Source organism: Otolemur garnettii, unplaced genomic scaffold (genome assembly GCF_000181295.1).
Source record: "Otolemur garnettii isolate 467f Iridium unplaced genomic scaffold, OtoGar3 scaffold00027, whole genome shotgun sequence".
In the NCBI taxonomy this organism is placed as follows: Eukaryota; Metazoa; Chordata; class Mammalia; order Primates; family Galagidae; genus Otolemur; species Otolemur garnettii.
The window spans coordinates 19,332,082-19,353,477 of record NW_003852422.1 but is presented as its reverse complement, the minus strand read 5'-3'; the positions used below and the strand labels follow the sequence as shown (position 1 = coordinate 19,353,477).

Here is a 21,396-nt window from a genome sequence, read left to right as displayed (position 1 = left end):
ATGTGTGTGATGAAAATATCTAAAAACAGAATGAAATGAATTTTTTGGCTACTTTCTAGACTTTTTGCACTTCCATGTTAATTTCTGTTAAGAACCATGAATCATTTTTTCCAAAAGCATCATTGAACATAGTACATTTTTCTCTGCATGAATTCATGATTCAATGTGTCTGATTATTAAGGTTACACAAAGATAAAAAAAAAAATCGCTGGAATGAGCAGTAAAGTTGCAGAGTAACAATGAGTTTAAAATGAAATATGGCTTAAAATGGAAAACCAAGATGTAGAAAGCTAAGAAAACAAGAAGTTCACGTGTAGATGTAAGAGATTCCACATGCCAAGTGAATTCTGTCATCCACAAATAAACAACGTATTGCCCAAGTCTTCTCAAATGAGGGCTCGGAGAGGCTGGGATGTGACTCAAAGGGCAACATACTTCAATGTGAACAGAGAACATAAAAATACTCTGCAGTAAGTTGTAAGCAGAGCTCTCAGGGGCAATTAGATAGCCATTATTTCACACAGGCTTTTTCTTAAAATAAAACAAGAAACCAACCAAAAAAGAAAAAATCACCTTACTCCTAACTACAGGCCTATATGCTCCGGAGGGACTGACTGTCTTCCTTCGCTCCGTGGCACTGGTGTCTGCAGACCCCGCCGGATGGTGTCCACCACCCCACCCCGTGTCATGCTTCTATTGTGACTCCAGGTCTCTAGATGCGGCACGAGCACGAGCTCTGTTGACAATGATCCCTGGATCCTGCCAGCTCGTCCATGGCATGGTGTCGGGCCAGGCTTACGTGTTCTCTCTCCCACAGATGCTGCCGTGTTTTCAAAACAGGGCCAGGCAGTCCCCTCTCTCTCCTGATAGCCTAATGGTGGCAAGAGAAGTGCAGTCTCTGGATGACAGTGACAGTCTCTAAGAAATCTGATCATGGAATGTCACAGTTTAGCTGTCTTTGTTTTATCTTAGGGAAGAGAGAGGCTGCATTCGGAAAGGGAGAAAAAGTGAGTTGCCACAACAGATTGTGACAGATTTATTACGAGTTATCATGGTAAATATGTATCGAATAAAACATAGAAATGTCCTTATCTAGTCATAAGCTCTCCAATAAATCTATTGTTATTCCCAATCTTTTAGTGTCTGTTAGACAGATACTCAGACACATTAAAATAAGTTTTAGAAGTCTCCCTTATCGCATAAATAGTTACGATTGTATTAAGAGCTTAAAAAAGGAATAGGTATGGCAGAATCTAAAACTAGAGAAATACAGAGCTACTGGGGCAAAAGTGTTCTGGTGTCTGATACAGACTGCTTTTTAGGAATGAAGCTCAAATAGATATTTTGTGTGGTGGTAGGCCATGGGGATCTTGTCATAATTAATAAGCAATGCATATAATAAAGCTGATAGGAATTAAGCAAAAGTTATTAAAATAGGGCTGAGATTCCAGTAAATGAATGATTGGATTCTAAAATTACTTAAACTATCTTATTTTCCTTGTTCAAAAATAAATAAATAAAACAAATGTTCCATTTTTAATTACATTTTTCTTCTCCCTGTGTTTTTTGGGTTATTTACCCAAATTTTCCATAAGGACCATTAAAAGATTCAGCCAAGGCAAATTCTCTGAGAAGAGAAAATCCTAAACTGACCACTAAAAGCCAATAATGAAATAGAATGCCAACTAAATGTATCATTCCTGAGTTTTGTTTATTGGCAAGAAAAGGAAAGACACTTCTATTATTTCTGCACATTTCACAACACACTAGCAACAAATAAACTGCCCTGATAGCAAAGAAAAAACTGGAGCAGTAACATTTTTTTTACAAGGTCCGGTTGGCTATAGGAACAATACTTTAAAACTTTATAATGAATTACGAAAAACTGTTGTTGACAATGATTAAGCATGTAGATAACATCCAGTGCCACACCAATGCACTCCTCAGAAACTGTGCGGCTCTCTGCATGATCTCAGCACTGGAAAAAACAAACTGCTTTTAATATGAGGCTGTTACACTGCAGAGTTATTTGACCATTTCAGAATATTCAGAGGTCCACTTAATGCATCTAATATTGTCCATATTAGACCCAGGCATGTTTAAAATGTAAACAGCTGACAGGACTGTATAACTCGAAGCTGTCATAAAGGCTACTCGAAGCTGAAGTTCCATCTAAATCAAATTCCCTGCTACCTTCCAGCTTAAAATACGTTCATAAAAACCTTTGGGTATATTAGTCAATTTCAATACAACATAGAAATTCAAAGAAACAACTCAGCACCTTTTCAAGTGACTTATTGATAGCCCCAAATGACTGTTTTATATCCCATTGGCAATTTTATTTACATAATATTTTTCTATATTTATGGATAATTTTGTGATGCTTCTTCAACATTACCAAGTCTATGATAATCAGCATACCAAATTTGCTTTTTTTTCTGATAAGTCTTATTCTGATATATTCGTTTAATAATTTTTTGGATGAGCTGAACTGAAATCAAGTCGACTACACAGGTGTGTGGGTTAATCTAATCTTTGCACGTTTGCAAAACCCATTATTCTTCTAATTTATTAAAAATGAAATAAAACTAGTATGGGTGTGCTGATTGGTAATATACTTCCAGAAGCCTAAATATAATTTTGCTTTAAGTAGAAAACTTATAATAACCTTCATCGGCATTCTTTTCAAAGACGACTCAGTACCCTACAGAATGAAATTAAAACTCTCTATATACATCACAGGGAGGAAGAATGAAAAAAAAAGAGGAAGGAAGAAACAGAAAAAGAATGGAGGAAATAATATTTTTTATTTTACATAAGGAGAGAACCACTAGAAATTAGACCCGCCCTAAATAAAATTAAGTAAAATTATCTAGGAAATCAAATTGACAATACATACACAATTTCAAAATGTATGTAAGAATTCAAAATAGGAAATCATGTATTTAGCTGTGATCAAAGCTGAATTCTGCTGGATTGGGGGGACTCAGCACCTCCTGCCTGTAGCTCCAACTGCTGAAAAGACCCAGAATGCTCTTGGTTATAGCCGGATTCTTCTAGCTGTCACCTGGTATTACAGACACAAATGGCTACTGATGCAGCTACCTCTACAGCCTTTATTCAGCAACCTCTCTAGAAAATAGAGACATTCTTCCTGCACTCTGGGCTGAAACCCATGTAAATTTTTCCTAAATCCTCTCCACAAATCTCCTTTCGCATGCAAATCCATAAATCATCATAATACTGACAAAGAATTTAACCAACACATGAAACTAATACTCATTCTCTTGAAAGCCCTGCACAGGTAAAACTCCTCTCAAACTTCAGGCACCTTTTCAGGGCTCTCTTTTAGAGCTTAACCTGCTGAATATCAACATAGCCACCCAGTCTTCCAGGCTGTGCAATTAATCACTCCAACGTGGGTCAGGCAGCTGGACGTGCAGGTCGCTCCTACCTCATCCACCTTCTAGATAAACGTGCTGCTCTGGGCGCAGGGAACCTCATTTACTTCTCTCTCTTTTGCATCAATACAGAAACAGGACAGAGTAAACGAAATACAGAGCAGGAAGAAGCCGTACTTACTGAAGATGGCAAACCTGGAGGAACTTTCCGAACTTTCTTTGTCTGTACCTCTGAAAGAAAACGAAGATGCTGTGAGCTCCTACGTGTGCATTTTCCTGACTAAAATATTTTAAACCACGAGGGCACTTAGAGCAGACCACATTTCCTTACGACATCAGCTCAGCAAACTGCAGTCCCCACCATCACCTCTTATTCTAGCAGAAATCAAACTCTCCTTTCTTTATGAATGTGAAGGGTTTTTAACTTTTTACTGCTTTGATTTTTTAAAGAAAAGTTTCTTCTATTTCCAACCGCGAGAAAAGCAGACATAAGCGGACACTAAAAAAGTTCTGCTACTCTAAGTTGTTAACGTACCTCCCACCACCACCAGGTACTACTGGTGGGGGGTCACCTGCCTGAGACCTGGGCCACACGGTATGGGTTTCAGAGGAGGGTATGGAGAGGGGAAGATGAGAAAGGGATATAACAAAAAGAAAGATGAAGACTTATCATACACACTCAGGCATTCAGACAGGAATACCTTACCCATGGCACTACTGTGAAGAGGTCTCCTTCGGGGGTTATTGTTAGAATACTGATAGTACTGGGAACCAGGTTTGGTGGGTGAAAGGGTTCCTGGGTTGCCCATATCCATGTCACCTCCAAGGAGACTCTGCTACAAGGTTAAAAAAGGGAAAACAAACATATAAGGTTAATTTTTTTACATTCACCACCCCCCAACTGATTGTTAGCACTTAAACCAACGCAATAAAGAAAACAGCATCTGCTAAGCGGAAACAATTAAAACAAAACAAAAACCAAAAAAGACAAGCAGTCTGAGGAGCTATCATCAAGTTGGTGAATCTCTCTCTCTTTACTTTTAAGAGGAAAAGTAGATGATGATTCCCTTGAGACAGTAATTTTTTTTTAAGGTCTTTTAAGATGACTCACGTTTTAATTCCATTAAAAAAAATGGCATTTCTGTAAGACTAATGTTTTCTTTCTCTAGGACTTAGGCTCCTATCTGGGGACGGTTCATGCCATTCCTTAACAGGAACCGAGAGGAATCTCATTTTGTGAACAGCACACAACTTCCCCAGGCCGCTCACCCTGGGGGTGAGTGTAGACTGTCAACTCCTCTGAGAGCCCTGCCTCTCAGCACCGGCACCCGGTGATCCCCCACGAATTTACACAGCACCCACAGAAGAGAAAACGCCAACTGAGCCAAGAGGAAATTCAGATCCTCACGCGAACTTCCAAAATTATAGAAAAAAGTAGGCACTCGCAACTAACAGTTCTAACACATCAAAGGACTTAAAAATGGCCTCTTGAGGACCATCAGAAGCTAAAACACATAGAGAGAAAGCATTTACCTGAACACAAGAGAACTTTCACAAATATCATCAACTCAATCACAGGGTGACACACTGCTACGCTTTCAAAAATGATGACATAAGAAAGATTATATAATACTGCATTTTCTAAAAACCACGTAGAAACTTACCCATAATATATAAATCGCCTGATTACACTCTGCATTGAACACATTGTTCTTTTAATTATTCTGATATGCAATAAAACAAGAGTAGATAGTACCATTTATATTAAGAACAAATTTACTGTTTAATAAAGAAATTTTAAAATTAAGTACTAAAAATCTAACTTTATCGTTACTTGTAATCAACTTTTACTGACTGAACTAATTACTGTCCTTGATAAAGTACAGAATGTGTTTTCCCTAATCTAAATTCTAATCACCATGTCACTCACAACAGACTTAGGGATGCTTCACTAACACACTATTCACATGCAAAATACTCTAAATAGGCCAATTATGACTCTGCCCCTGTTCCCTGGTTAACCCGCTGAGAACTGAAAAATTTCACAAGGCAGTCACCAACTAAAACAAAGGGTCCTTGTTTTAAATTAAGACAGTCTTTTTGATTCCTAAATAGCTCAACAAAGTGGCATGTCTTCTAGTGAAAGCAGTTGGTCAAATATGACCCCTAAGCTGGAAAATCAAAAATTCAAACCTCCCCTCTCCACCACCATATAGCTAAATATCATAAAGAGAATCTCTGGATTCTCAGCGATTTTTGTGAGCGTTGGATGAGTGAGAGAGAGGCTACCCGGCTACTGACAAGCTCGACTTCACCGAATCCAGTTTAAGACTCTTTCAAGAGATGTAATAAGGAGCGTTACTTGAAAATAAAACTTCAAGGATGAGATTTCGGGTTCCAAGCCCATTTTCGGTAACAAATTCTTTGCTAGTATCTTAATATGCACCACGTAGCGTCTGATAAAAAAAAATTATTTACTAGATAAAAACCTGACATCTGTGTGTGCAACTGCATCCTCTTCTGAATTTAAGAAAGATGTTAAAATGCTACACGAGGACCAACTAAAACATAGAGTTTACCGTAATAAAGTTTTCTATAAATCAGGAATCTAACAGTATAACATCAAATGATTTCTTTATCATTCTAGGAGTGGCGTTCAAAAAATTCTAGACTCTCAACCTGCATTTCACTCTTGGCACTTGTTATGAACAGACTATATTTATTTCAGTCCTAGTCCAAGTTTTCCTTGAAACTTCCATCAATAAACCTGTAAATTATTTGAAATCACAACCTCCTTTACAGTTTGGTAAATCTACAAGTGAATCTTCCTTTCCCTGGAAAGAGGAGTTTGATAATAACTTTATATTCTAGACAATTTCTTCATCTTTTCCTTTTCTAAACATATACAACAGATTCAGAAAAAGGGCTGAGCAAATATGTTGAAATGCTTGCTTATCTTTTTTAATTAGCTTAACCATTTGTTGGTCCTGGTGGCAAAGGTTTTCACTCCCCAGAAAGTAAATGCATTCAGTAGGTCAACGTAAAAACAAACACACTTGCTCTCCTGTGTTTTAGCAGCATTCACAATGGAGCTGTGAAAAATATAAAATGATAACTACAAAACAGCTAACAGCTTGTGGTTGACCTTATTGTTGGCAATTTAAAAGAAATCATTTCATGGGCCAGTTGTAAATAAATCACGCATCTAACTCCTGCACGTCGGGTCACATGTGCTACGTAAGGGGACACAGTACTACTAAGACCAGATAGCACAGTGACAAACCCTCATGGCTCCCGATCTTTTTTTTCTTTTTTCCCACAAAGACACATTCCTGTTTCTCTCTTTGTAGACTGTTTGTTCCTTTTTCTTTTTCTCTTAGACAATAGAATCATTCTTCTAAAGCAACAAAAACAAACATTTCCTCACATTTAACAGGGCCTTAAACACCCCCTTAGGGAAAATGAAGATAAAAATATATGTGTCCTTATTGTAGAGTATACTTGTAAAATGAACAATGACCATTTACTATTGTTCGGCCTTGACGTCACATACTTAACACTCTGTAGCAATGAGAAAGATAACAAATTTTTCCACTGGCTGAAAAATCTTTAAGAATTTTTAAAAGTTAACAGCATTTGCTTTTAAGGTAACAAAACAAGGAGTTCATTAATAATGTGAATTTACCTATGTGTGTGTGTGTTATGAAGATAAATTTATGGTTAATAAAAGTTCAGTCTAAAAACTAAGTCTACTTTCAAAAATGGGCAAATTCACCCTTGCCTTGAACGGGATTATAATGGTCTTAGGTTTTTCGCATTGTGTAAGCTCCTGTTCTGCGGTTATGCTGGGTCCCAGTAGTAAAGCTGCCTGAACCTGCCAGGAAATACTGGAAACGAGATGTGGCAGCTCCAAGACCTAACCTGTAAATCTTAAACCCAGAGTGTAGTGTTTTGCTTAACTGTCCATCATGTGATGAGACAAGCCCTTCCCCTATTCACTCCTTGTTTTCTTCTGTAGGCAAACAATTTCAAGACTTAAAATACCGTCACCAAAGAATAAAATACGCCAGGGACTTGGTCAACCGTGTTTTGGGGGTCACCCTGCGGCCCCATCTCCAACAAACAGCCAGTCCTAATTCAGCCATTCAAATGTCAAACACAGCATCCCGGGACTGTCTTTTTCAATTAAATATTGTTTTGTTTTATACCAGATCTGGGCCCCAGACTGTCTTCCTCACACCTTCTCGACCGTGCTCTATTCCTTTTGGGGAGATCTTAACATCCTTGATCAAACACTGAACTTTGCTTATGCAACTAAGATGTAAAGCATGAATTAAACTTGAGTAACAGAAAAGCAGCATATCTCTCAAATTAGATTTATAACTGAATGGTAATCAAAATAGAACTAACTGCTTGAAGCTTAAATTATCAACTTTTTTCTTGTTAAACTAAAATCATCTTGCTCTGAACTATTATTTCATTTCAGTCAGCGCTTTAAATGTAATGGGTGGGTGGTACATTTCTAAAAAGGAAGATTATATTTACCCTTAATTATAGATATGAGTGAGATCAGAGTACGATGAATGCTGCTTTTTTTGGGCTTATAATTAATTCATCTAATAGGTGAATGACCTTGAATTTCAGAGTTGGAACCTGAGAAAGGGGGAGGGGGCAGAAGAAGCAGGAGGAAAAACAAATTCTCTAGAGAGAAGCCAGCGAGCCCCGGGTTCTCAGGGCTTTCTCTGATTCTGCGTCGTCACTCCCATTACGTTGAGATCCGATATCAGACACAACATCTTGGGGGGATGTTGCAGAACAGAGAAAAGCAGTCTCAGATGAAACCAGATTAAGCTCCTTTTCTGAACTATTGCCAAATGCTTGTGAGTCTAATTCATGTTTGGGTATTCTAGTACTCACACAGCTGCAATTCCATTCTTTCAGCACAAACCTAAGTGATGTATAGTGGCTTTGTATGGCGAACTGACTCTATAAAGCCAGGAATTTTATGTTAATATGGAAATAAAAGTATAAACCACGTTCAAACTTACGAACGCTGGATACAGGCATAGGTACCTAATAGATTCTGCAGTGCTCAGCACTAAATCCACATTGAGAGAAATTACAAATTAGATTTGTTGAAAATACTTTAAAAAAAAAAATCACGACGGAGGTCATTTCTACATAGTTAATTCTGCAAAGAATTGGGTTTTCAAAGACACTGCTGAATAAGATTCCTAACAGCCATGGGGAAGTTTCTGTAAATCCCTGTCGAGTAGCTGCTGCTGAATTTGCCATTCTGACCACAGAAGGGCCATTGCTGACTTACTACCGGAGCAGGAGGGGGCGATAATTTTGCTGCTGTTGGCACTTACTCTGCAACCTAGAAAATACCTCGCACCAAAGGGCAATGAAGAACACAGTATTTCCACCTGTCCACTTTGGAACTTCAAAGCTCAAAAGTGAAGGTCAGTCTTTGGACAGACTTCATTCCAGATCCCCCAAGGGCCAAGTATGCACCTTTATGGTTTTTTGATTTCTGCCCTATGCTTGGTTTCAGCAAAAGAAGACTGGGGGGACTGAGAAAGACAAGATGGCAGAGCTGCCTTGCAAATCAGAGACGGAGCAGAGGGTTACTGTGCTGTGAGGAAGTGCAAAGGATTGAGATTATTGTTTAGGAAATATTTTCTCTATAGGGGCTTGTGGTCAATAATTCTTATTTCTGTATTAAATGGGCCGTGCACATCACAGTCATAAAAAGTGAGAAGTAGAACTCAAATATATTGAGGAAGAGGACGGGTTTGAGGTCAGATCGATCAGGTCGAACTAGAGTTCAAAGGCATCCAAGCAATGTGATTTGCTTACGCAATTGCTTAAATAGCATTTTCCTCCTCTGTAAAAAGGGGCTAATCAAAGATCTACGATAGGGTTACCAGAAGCAGATGGAGCAACGTGTGTAAAGGTTCCTCAGAAGTGATGTCCAGCAGGGACCTTACCCTCTTCTTTCCTCTCTCCCTCAATAAATGGTCCATACTATAATCTGATGATCAGCATTTAAAAGATGCATCCGAAATTGTGAATCACTGTCAGGTCCTCTACTTCCAGATAAAAAGTACAAGCTGTGATAATAATTTTGAAAATTCACTATAAAATATAGCTGAAAAAGAATGAAATACGGGAGTCTACATAAACAATGATGATAGCCTCGTGGTAACAAGAAATGACTGGGGTTTTTTTTTCATATTTAATAAAGAAATTGCCAAACAATCTGGATAATTTAAGCTTAAATGGCCATTTTCCTGGAACTGCCACAAGGATTACTTCAGTGTTCATTTAATTTTGCTTTTGCCGGCATGAACAAGCTGTTATTGTCAATTCAACTATATGTGAGATCAAAACTAGTTAATATTAGCAAACTAAGTATACAAAAATAAGAATTGTGTTGTATATGATAAAATTGTATAAAACCATGTCATTTTTAAATTCAAATTCTTATTACTGTATTAGCCTCTGATAAATGACCTCAAATAAGGCCCACTTCTGAGTTTAGCCCTTACAAGGCTAATTGCTGGGACTGAATGAATGTTTATTTGATACTTATCAAGTACCGTTACTTAAAAAAGTCTTTTATTTCTCTGTGACATCACAAAATATAAATGACGGCATTCCACAGTTTTGGTTGAAAATATCCATAATTTCTAAGAAATTCATCTGGCCTTAAACAAAATTAGTTATTTTAGCAGTGATCAGATTTTACCAAAAATTCAAATACACTGTTTTTCTATAAAGAAACACAACACCTTAAATTTAAATGTTAGAATGTGATGCAAAGGTTGCCATGGTAACTATTACTTTATAACAGAGTAATAGTCAAGTCAAAACTTGTGCATTTTGGTCTGAAAATCACAAATGCCCAGGGGTTGGCAAGATTTATGCCTTCACTTATTTGACTACCTCTCACATTCAATTTAAAAAAAAAAAATGAACACATTATTTATTGTATACACTGAAAGAAGAGAGTTTTTCCACGGTTTCTGAAATTTCATTCTGGGAATCCTAGGCCATCTATTATATATTAAAAAGAGGATTACATTTGTTGATGGGAAGGTAGAAATTTAGCAAAAAAAAGAAAGAAACATTAGAGCAACAAGTAATGTACAATAAAAATTGGATTTGAAGAAATCTTATGTAAACAATACAGAATTGAAGATAACCATGTTCCTGTCGGTTTAAGCTCCTTCTTAGGTTTAGAAAGTTTATTCAATATACAATTCAATATGTAGTGATTCATATGCTATAATCACTATACTTGCCCTAAAATGTTTCTCTTTAGCAATTCTGTGCCAAAGTAAAATTAGAACTTGAATATGACCTGTTACCATATGAGAAAATTACCAACACTTCCCCTATAAATATAAACATGTGGCTATAATAAATGTGCAGAAAAGTGTATTTGGCCATGTTGCTATTTTAGTAAAATAAAGGAGTATCAAACTGTCACATGTCAGTCTTTATCTTACAGGCCGGGAGAGTTCCATTGTCAAGGTTGCCATGAGTATCTACCTTCTGAGCAAGAATCTACATGAACCATAAACCATTTTTATGTAGACTGGCCTGTCTAGAGACAGGGGTCAGGGTCCTGTTGCTTACCCAGCCCCTCATGCAGGTGCCCAGTGCTAGTCTAAGGGCCATCTTTGTAAGATGCCATGAAAATAAAATGCTGATAATGATCTGCCCCTATAAATAAGGTGACAAGCCAGAAGACACAAGGAAAGTAGGGTTATCTGGAGATGCGGTAAATGTATCAGATAATCCTCAAAGCATCTTGAAAATACTTAGGTCCTGACCATTCTTCCAGAGTTATGCTCCATCAGAAAAGGTCTGCTCCCGGTGGGCACCAACTCTTTACCTCCCAACGTTCTCTCCTTCTTAACTATGTGGCTGATGAAGAAAGCGTGGTGTGAAGGCCAAACTCGGTGGTGCAACAGCTAGAACAGGAAATGACTTATTCGTATTTTACTTCCTTATAGTGGCTAGAACAGACACCGCCATGGCACATGCTCAAAAGCTACTGAAAGTAACACAGCACTATTGCTGTTGATCACATCGAGGACTTAAGTAACTACTAGGCTTTTGTTTATCATCTATTGATTCCTTGAGTCACTCCAACGACTGCTGCCACTAATGACAACCAGAGTATCGGTAGAAGTTTAGTAATAATGGTATAAGAATTAGCATGATGATGAGGGTGAACACAGGTGCAGTGGCACGGGCAGCAGGTGGTCTCACAGCAGCAGTGACCAGGAACTGAGTGTCCTGCTCAGTGCCAGGCATAGGTGTAGATCCTTTACAAGTTAACAAGGAAGTGCCACATCCCCCAATGTGAGGGGACAGACTGGAACATTTAGAGTGTTTATGTGACGTGGCCAATGCCATGTGGCTACCAGGCAGTGAAGCCAGGCCGGCAATTCAGCTAGACTTGACTTCAGAGCCTGTGCTCGTCTTCCGCTCCACACTCCCTTCCTCTTTTTTGTGCCCTTGGTTTTCTCTCCCCCATCCTGACCCTCCTGAAACCATCAGAAGGACCAGGCTGCTCAGTTCATCTTTAAGTCAATAGCCCATCCTGAAATTTTACAAGAGCCAGTTTAACTCAGTAGGGGTCAGAAAGGCCTGCGTGTGAGGGTTACAAACCCCTGGATAACCTTGATCAACCCACCTAACCTAGACCAGCTTCAGGCTCCTCCTAGAAAAATGGTGGTATAATAACATCCACCCATTGTCAGAATTCAGGTAAATAATACACAGTGCTTACCAAAGTTCCTGGCATTTACTGAGCTTTTATAAATTGATAAGGAGTGTTGATTTATATGTTGTATACACAAAATATATTTATTTTATATTAATAAAATATAACTATACTAATATAGTACATTATATAACATTATATAATTTTGGATAAAATAATATGATGTATGATATGTAAATAATACATGCATATGTTATAGAAAAAATTGTAATAGGCCAAAGAGGTTTCGGGCGATTAAACAGCATGTCCTCTTAAACAGTGGAAATTCCAGTTCTTGAGTCTGAACCTCCTACCACCCTTGTCTCTGCTCTCTACAACCACCCACCACTCATTTCAATCTATGGCCAAACCACTATGAATGCCCAACACCGTCTCATCTGGATTTCCATCAGGTGGGTCAATCATCTTCTTATTACACAAGGCCTTCTGATTAGAGAGTAATAATGGCCAAATCTTTCTTAGACTGCACATGTACCAGAGTGTCTGAACTCTTCTAGGCTAACTTTTCTAGAATGTACCACCAAATACTAAGAGCAATGTTCTAAAAAAGATGTCACCAAACATTTTCTTAAAGACCAAACAGAAAATGTTTTAGCCTTTGCTGGCTACGTGGTCTCTGTTGCAAACCATTCAACTTTGCTGTGGTAGTGCTAAATCAGCCACACACAATACAGAAATGACTGGGCCAGCCTGTGTTCCAATAAAACTTCATTTATTTAAAAAAAAAAAAAAAAAAGGCTGTGAGCCTGATTTGGCCTCAAGCCATAATTTACTAAGGTAAATTATGTCCTAAGGTAAAAATGTAAGACACACCGCCAAGTTTCAATTATTTTACTGAGGTAGAAGTGTCAAGAGATTTTATATGCCACCCTCACCCCTAACCCTCTCTCTCTTTCTCCAGCCCCACCTAGAACATCCATATGCTGCCACCAAAATCATCTTCTAAGACCCAGAGCTACGCCTGTTCCCTCAAGGAGAAAAATCTTTGTATCTGATAGATATTTAGCCTGAGCCCCTACCCTGACCCCATGGCCAATCTAGCCCAAATCCAACTTCTAGGCCTCTCTCTCCTCTGTCACGTCTGGGCCACCAAGACACAGGACACACACACTAGGCCTTAGCCTCTGCTCTAGTCACATCTTCCCCTCCACACAGCCTCAGCACAGTCCGCCCCAGGGAATTGCTGTGTTTCCCCAATTACCTTCATCCCTGTTCAAACCTCTCCACCTTTACAAAAGCTGAGCCCTTGCCCCGGAAGGCCCTTTCTTTCATTCCAGATTAGATAAGCCACTTCTAAGCAACTGTGATGACAACAACCAAATGTCATCTACTTAGGACTCCTTCCCCAACTCCCTGATCACAAGGACTTGGCATTTCAGGCAGGTGTAGGAGGGAACTCCCTCACTGCTGAGTCCCGAACACTAGCATGGAGATGCCACTCAGTCAGTGACAACAGTCATACACGTAACGACAAATACCTACACAGCACCTGGTATGCTGCAGGCTTGGACGGGCCGTATTAACTCACTGAATCTTCACGAACCCATTAGAAAGGACTCTTATTAATCCCAATTTACAAATAAGGTGGCCAGAGGCAGAAATAACTGAAGTAGCCACTCAAGATTATTTGCGAAATATTTGGAGACGCATAACTAACCAAACTGTGTCACTTCCACGGACATTTCTTACGTCTTTTAGACATATGCTATTCCTGGAGACCTCGCATCTGAACTTTCAGCCATCACTTCGTGCCCATCCTTAAAGCACGTGAGAGCCTCCCTAGCCGCCTTCTCCTCTCTCCTCCCTAGTGATCACCATCTTCAGAATTTCAGCTCTGTTCACAAAAACGTGTACCTGACCCTGTCCTCTGAGCTCCACTGCCAGTGACTTGTCTCTCTGCTGAAACTCCATTTGGAGCTCACTTATCCCACGAACTCTTTCCTCAGCAAAATAACTGGCCTTCAATTTACACACACAACTTTACGGCAGCCTTCAATCTTTATGAGAAAGATGTTATTAAAACAAGCAGTCAAATAACTTTATAGAGTTGGAAAGGGCCTGCAAGCTTTCAGTCTCCTTAGAGTAATTACAGAGCATTTGCATTTATAAACATTCTATTTTCTCTCCAAGGATGTAGGACAGGTATATTCTCATTATGTTTCCCCTATTCCTCATTATAAATATATTTAGATATTCAGCATATGACACTGACTGACGTGAACTAGTTCACACGCCAGTTGAACCAAACTCATGAAAGGATTCAGCGGTACAAACACTTCTGAGGACCAAAATAATCATGTGTATCAATTTTTAAAAGAAAACTTCACACAAGTGTTTCCTAAAAAAGTACTTGCATAAAAGTAATCGGATGACTTGAAATTAAATGAGACTTTTATGCAAATCCAGACGAATTCCAAATGGAGGAAAATGAGGAGGGACACACAGATTCTAAAGTTTATCTGGAAAATTAATGCACGGTTAATAGTTTTTAAAAATTTTTACAGAGAAGTTGGTAATACATATGTATTTTAAATAAAGTAAATTTAAAAATGTGGTGCTGCATCCAGAACCAAAAGTATTATAAAGACAATTGTAATGAAAGTATAATTTAAAACTCAATTAAAAAATGATAAATTATTAAATAAATGATACCTCGAATTTGTTTGGCATTTGGGGGAAAAATTAGATTTTGGCTTCATACTTTATGCTAAAATATATTTAAATGCAAAGCCTAAAACATAAAAGCAAGAGAACAAAATATAAGCAACTGTTTTATATTCAATTTTAAAGTACAGAATACCTTTGCTAGCTATGACATTAGATCTAAAAAGTTAGAGAAACATATTGATACCTAGACCTACGTATTTGGACAGAGTCTCACTCCATCACCCTGGGTGGAATGCCATGGAGTCACAGCTCATAGCAACCTCAAATCTTGAGTTCAAGAGAGCCTCTTGTCTCAGCCTCCCACGTAGTTGGGACTACAGGTACCCACCAGGTGGCTAATTTTTCTATTTTTAGTAGAGATGGGGCCTCACTCTTGCTCAGGCTGGTCTTGAACTCTAGGTCAACAATCCACCCAATTTGGCCTCCCAGAGTGCTAGGATTATAGGCGTGAGCCATCACACCTGGCCCTACATACTTGTTTTTTAAAATACTACCTAAGCCATGAAAAAAACAAAAAGGTGGAAAAAATCTGTAACAAATATTTAAAGGGAAGGTGAATACTCTTGATAAACAGAAAGCTCTCAGACTGCATAGGCTGGCAAAGAACATGAGTTCTTTCTTTATAAAAAGAATGTACTTAAAATTTGGCAATAAATACAAGAAAAGCTATTTGGCGAATGAAAACAAGACAAATTTTCAATTGCCAGGGAGGTTTACTTTCATATATAGCTTTCGTAAATGTAATCGGACGGAAACTTTCTGGAAGACAAATTAAATGTGCAGCAAAATTTTAAAAGCACATGCCTTTGACTCAGAATTTTCAATTTTAGAATTTTTCTCTATGAATACAATTTGAAAAGTCCACAAAAATATATGTCCATAGATGTCTGTGTCAACCTTACGTTTGTGAAAAGTCAGAAGAGCACAGCAGTTATCTTTCTTAAGTAAATGAATAAATATTAATTATTGTGGAAAATTTACATTTAATGAAAAGTATGTTTTTAGAAGTCGCACACCTAGGGTGTGACCCTTTCTTTTTTTTAAGGCATCTGCAGGTTTAACCATTCTCTACAATCTGTCCACCCTTAGTCAACTCACAATGCTTATTAGAATATTTCTCATTTTGGCAAATTCTGTGGCTTATGTTTGTTGCAGAAACATCCTTGAGGAAGTTCACAGAGTTCTGCAAAGTAACTTTAGAGAGCAGGAAAAGGCTGAACGAAGATTATCTTCATTTCAGGAATATTCCTTGAACTTTGTTTACAGCGAGATAAAGGCTAGTCTGATTCTATCCTGCACCCACAGCCCAGTGAAAGCCGCCCAGGAGGTTCGCAGATACTCAAGAGCTTTCTATTGAAGGCCCTGAAAACAAACCTTTCATGGTCCACACCAAAGGGATGAGACTGCTTGACCAACTTTTAAAAATATGAGAGCTAAGTCAATTTTCATTTCCCATATGTAGATTATGTCATTATTTGTAATCTACTAATGCACATTAAAAAAAATACATAGGAGAGGGGGAAAACGAGCCTGTGTGAAGACTTTCCCACCGCTGGTCCCACGTCCCTGCTAAAGCGCATTTCTGTACTGCTTTTACCCAAATTATTTCCTGCATTCAGCCTAGATAAGTGCCTGCATTGCTATGAAGTGAGAATAACTTCGGAGTAGTAGATTCTGCAAAGCACAGGGTCACAAAGGAGTGATCCTAAAACTTCCAAAGGCAGCTCTCTAATGCTCTTCCCCAGGCTATGACAAACCTTACAGGGAGTCCATTCATCAGCCTGTCAACTGCACAGACTGACAGACAAACAGGTGAAAGGTCAAGGTTTTTCAGAGGGGAGGTACTATTTCTAAAATTCTTTTATTGGTTTGTTTTTGAGATGGTGTCTCATTCTGCTGCCCAGCCTAGAATGCCCTGGCCTCAGCCTAGCTCCTGGTAACCTCACACTCTTGAGTTCCAGCAATCCTCCTGCCTCAGTCTCCCAAGTACCTGTGGCTACAAGCGCCCACAACACCTGGCTAATATTTTCTATTTTTGGTAGAGATGGGGTCTCATTCTTGCTCAGGCTGGTCTCGAACTCCTGACCTCAAGTCATTCTCCTGTTTTGGCTTCCCCAAAGTACTGAGATTATAGGTGTGAACCACTATGCCTCGACTGAAATTGTTTTTAAAAATGTTATTTTAACCATGTGTATAGGCTTTGTCTTATATTTCTAAATCTTCCATGAATTGAGAGCAGTCATTTATTAATAGTTCTATAAAAGTTTTAAAAACCATGAACAGGGTGATTTTTGGTTTATTTCTTATTTGGTTTCTGTTCTGCTCTAGAAAAAAAAATAGGTATTTATTTGATGCTTAGAAGGTCCACTATTTTTTGCGCTCAATTCTGATATTCTAGAAGTTTTTGATACTGTTTGTAATTCTGTGACAAAACCTCACCTGAACTGATGTGAGGACATCCATAACTTTTTTAAGTATTATTAGGTGTGACTACTCATATGTTTCACTGTATAAATAATTATTTACACACTGTGGCTGCTTTCGACTACTCTGAGAGGAGTTACACAGTACATATTACACACACTACTTTAACTTCCTAAAATGCAAACAATTCCTAAATTCCAAACTACCTATGGCCCAAGGGTTCTCAATAAGGAACTGTGGCCTGTAACAGCCCTCTTCCTTAATTTGCTTAAAGGCATAGTTTAAAAGAAGATCTGCTCCATCAATCATCTTTTAATTGCTTGTGGAGACACTGTCAACACCTAAACCTATTTAAAGTAAAAAGTAAAAACAGCTTTCAATTTCCTTACAATATTCACACCTCGTCTGCTCGCTCAAGTTTAGCACTTATATTTGAACACGTCTAGTTTGTCTAAACTAGCTGACTCTCTACAGCAGCGGTTCTCAACCTGTGTGTCCAGAGGAACTGCAGTAAAGGGTGGCGGCATTAGGAAGGTTGAGAACCACCGCTCGACAGGAAGGCAACATAGCCCCACATTGTTCACCACATGGTCGGTCTTCATTGGGTGGAGAGCATTTTCACATGTAGAAGAACATTCTAGATTGTTCAGATTTGAAAATTACTAACTGGACACTTAATTTTCACTGTGATTTGAGAACAGTTCTGTGTCCCTAAAATAATAAATTGTTCAGCCACCCAGGTTTCACTTATGGGGAACAGACAAAAATACATCTCCCTCAGGACCCAACACTGTCTCTGCTCCGACATGGGCGTTTCCCATTCAAAGCCAAACTTCTCTGAAATGTTTTAGCACACAGCTCTAAAACTGATAGGGCAATCTGAGGTCCACCAGCTGTGCATGAGTATGCCCATGGGAGCACTTAATTGTGTGTTTGTGCATATACATAAAACGTATTGACACTCATTGGTTTGTTTTTATAATGCCCTATCCCAACACATACAAAGCTATCTGCCATCCTCCCACCTTTTGCAAATATAGGATGACAACTTGCAACTTCTATTCCGTTGCGTGAATGGCCAACACTGGCTACACGGGTTGAGAAGATCCTAACACATCAAGAGTATTTTCAGGTTTGGTACCCATAGCACCGGCCACATGGTGGGTTCAAACCTGGCTCAGGCCTGTCAAAATGACCACCGCAACAACAACAACAACAAAACATCCAGGCGTTGTGGCAGGTGCCTGTAGTCCCTCCCAGCTACTTGGAAGGCAAAAGAATCACTTAAAGCCTAGGAGTTTGAGGTCACTGTGATTTGTGATGCCACGGCACTCTACCAAAGGGGACATAATGAGACTCTGCCTCGAAAAAAAAGAGCATTTTCATAGTTCAACCAAATTTTAGGCTCCTGCTGTCTGGTGCACCTTCACCAACACATGTAGGAGTACAAACGACATCTGATAATGTGTACAGCTCCTAAGGGAATATCCTCAACAAATATTATCATATTACAGGAATTGCTGTTCTAAGCTCTGACAATAACTGATATTACCACACACTTCTCATTTATCAACGTGCAAGAAAATATGAATAAAGAACACGGTAACAGAGTAGGGTTTAATGCTTGCCTCGCCTGGAAAAGTGAGTCAGGTTGGCAAAGTGTCCGTCCTCTGTATTCAGACAGAAGACAGAATGTAAAATACAAAAAAACTGTGAAAATATGCAGCTATGATTAATAGAAGATCAAACTCTAAGTCAGATTTCATAAGGAGAAGAAACTTCATTTCATCAATGTATTTCTACAGTGCTTCCTCTAAGGAAATAATCACCCATAGATCCTACAACCAACAGGTGACAGATGACGTAAAACTTTATACTTGGGAGATCTGGGGGGCAGCACACGAACTCGCTGGTCAATCTTAGCATCAGGAAAAGTGAACGACTAGTTATTACTCTGCTCTTGATGTGAAGCAAAGGACATGTTCGTGATTAATCGCAAAAACACAGAAATTAAACATTATGAAGCCTCTAGAGCTCATGGCCAGTTTACAGTAAGTCCGGAGACCAGAACAACGCGCTGAATGACACCACAAGACAGCAATGGGCCAGCTGGAGCAAAGCCACCAGGTGGAGTGAGCGCTCAACAGACTGACTCTGCTTCTGAAAAGGCAGGGAGGTGGGAGGAAAAGGGGGTGGTTATATTATGGATTTTAAAAAGACTTGAAAGACATGATACTCAAATGCAAGAGTGTAAACTTGTTTAGATTCGAGTTCATACAAGCCAACTGGAAAAAGATCATTTGTAAGATGATTGAGGAAAGTCTCAGTGTGCTACTACAGGACTGTTGATGGTCTTGCCAGCTTTGGGCATGGCATAATGGCTACATAAAACCAAGGAGGGGGGTTATTTGTCAGAGATGCTCCTGAAATATCTGTAGATGAAATAATACGCTGTCTAGGTTTTGCTTCAGAATATTTCAGAAACACAGAGTATAAGGGATGCTCTATTAAAAACTACAGGGAAATGTTGACACCTGTGGAAACTGGGTGACAGATCTATGGCAGGGTATTTTATAGGACTCTCTACTTTTATGTTTATTTGAAAACTTCCACAATGAAGTAGTTCAAAAAGCTTGACATGTCAATAAAGCAAATTTGACTTTATTTTTGATTTTATTTTTTAATTTATTTTTATGTCTTTTTTTTTTTTGAGACAGAGTCTGACTTTGTCGCCTGGGTCAGAATATCATGGCATCAGCCTAGCTCACAGCAACCTCAAATTCCTGGGCTCAAGTGATCCTCGTGCCTTGTCCTCCTGAGTAGCTGGCAATACAGGTGCACACCACCATGTATGGCTAATTTTTCTACTTTTAGTAGAGACAGGAGTCTCACTTTGCTCAGGCTGGTCTCAAACTCCTGAGCTCAAGTCAACCTCCCAGAGTGTTACAGGTGGGGGCCACCGTTCCCAGCCTCAATATGTGTGTGTAAACGTCAGGAAGGAGACTGAGACTCTGAGTGCCTTCCCAACACCAGCAGGGAGGTTAAAAGCTGCAGGTTTCTTTCAGATTTATATTCTGTCCCTTTCTCAGAGTAATAGAGTTTTAAAAACTGGAGTAGAGACAAAATCCTTGGAGACATGGACTAAAGGTCAAGCAGATGGTTAGGGAAAGAACCAGAAGCCCCACCTGATCAGAGAACCAGGTCTCAAATTTGTCCCTCTGGCCCCTGTACCAGTGCTACCTTCCTTTGCAAGTCAGAGGCAGCAGTGGCTCAGGCCCATGAAGCATCCAGGATTCCTCGTAAACACACGAGGCAGCCAGCTACACCCCGACTCTGCCTGCAAATTCATACTGCCCTCACACCTGCATGGTGCTCACCATGAAATTTTAACGTATTTAAATACTCTAATTTTGGCATTAAGGTAAAAAAAAAAAAAAGTGGGGGGGATGCAAATATCAGCAGCTGGATTTTTTCTAAGCTGACATAAATAAAAATGTATTCATTAAATGTTTATAAACGTCAAAATTCAGCCGCTCACTAACCTGGGTTATTTGGCTACTGCCCAAACATCAGGCTGTCAGTCTGCAGGAGAAAAGAGCTGTACGTTTTTAGCTTTCAACTAAAAAGTGAACATCAAAAGTTGGTTCTTTTTTAATGCATTCCATAGTGGATCAAAGGGAAGCTGCTTCGACCTCCCACCTGGGCTCATGTCCCAACGTGGCCGTGCAATCCTGGAGGACACCAGGCCTGCCGAGGCGGAGGGCTCCGTGACCTCAGGACAGCTTCACCCCACCCCACACGTGCTCACCTCCACGCCCGACATTAGGTTAAAAAAAGAGGAACATTAAAAAAAAAAAAAAAAAACAGGAGGAACATTTAATCAACCGAGCAGAGCAACTGAAAAGAGCCCAAGATCAGAGCTCAGAGATCGGATGGGAAGAAAAGGACGGATGCATCTCCATAGGTAGAAATAAAACCTCCCAAGGTGCAGGAAGAGGAGATAAGGAACTGAAGTCCCTGACGCTCAAGTGTGAGACGGTTTTCCTTCATAAGTCATTTGAGCCTGTTTTGCAATATGCTTTATGCTTGTTTGGGTGAAAA

General features: G+C 39.2%; 1 protein-coding gene across 5 annotated transcripts in view; it reads right to left on the bottom strand.

Moving 5' to 3' along the window:
* The window catches only part of TCF4 (transcription factor 4), a 349,564-nt gene that overhangs the window by 118,132 nt on the left and 210,036 nt on the right, over positions 1 to 21,396 (bottom strand). For all 5 annotated transcript variants that reach the window (XM_012804308.2, XM_023512351.1, XM_023512352.1 and 2 more), the window contains 2 exons: positions 4,108 to 4,237; positions 3,583 to 3,632 (listed from right to left, as the gene is read on the bottom strand). In XM_012804308.2, the coding sequence (XP_012659762.1) occupies positions 3,583 to 3,632; positions 4,108 to 4,237 (180 nt within the window). The remainder of the gene's footprint in view (positions 1 to 3,582; positions 3,633 to 4,107; positions 4,238 to 21,396) is intronic.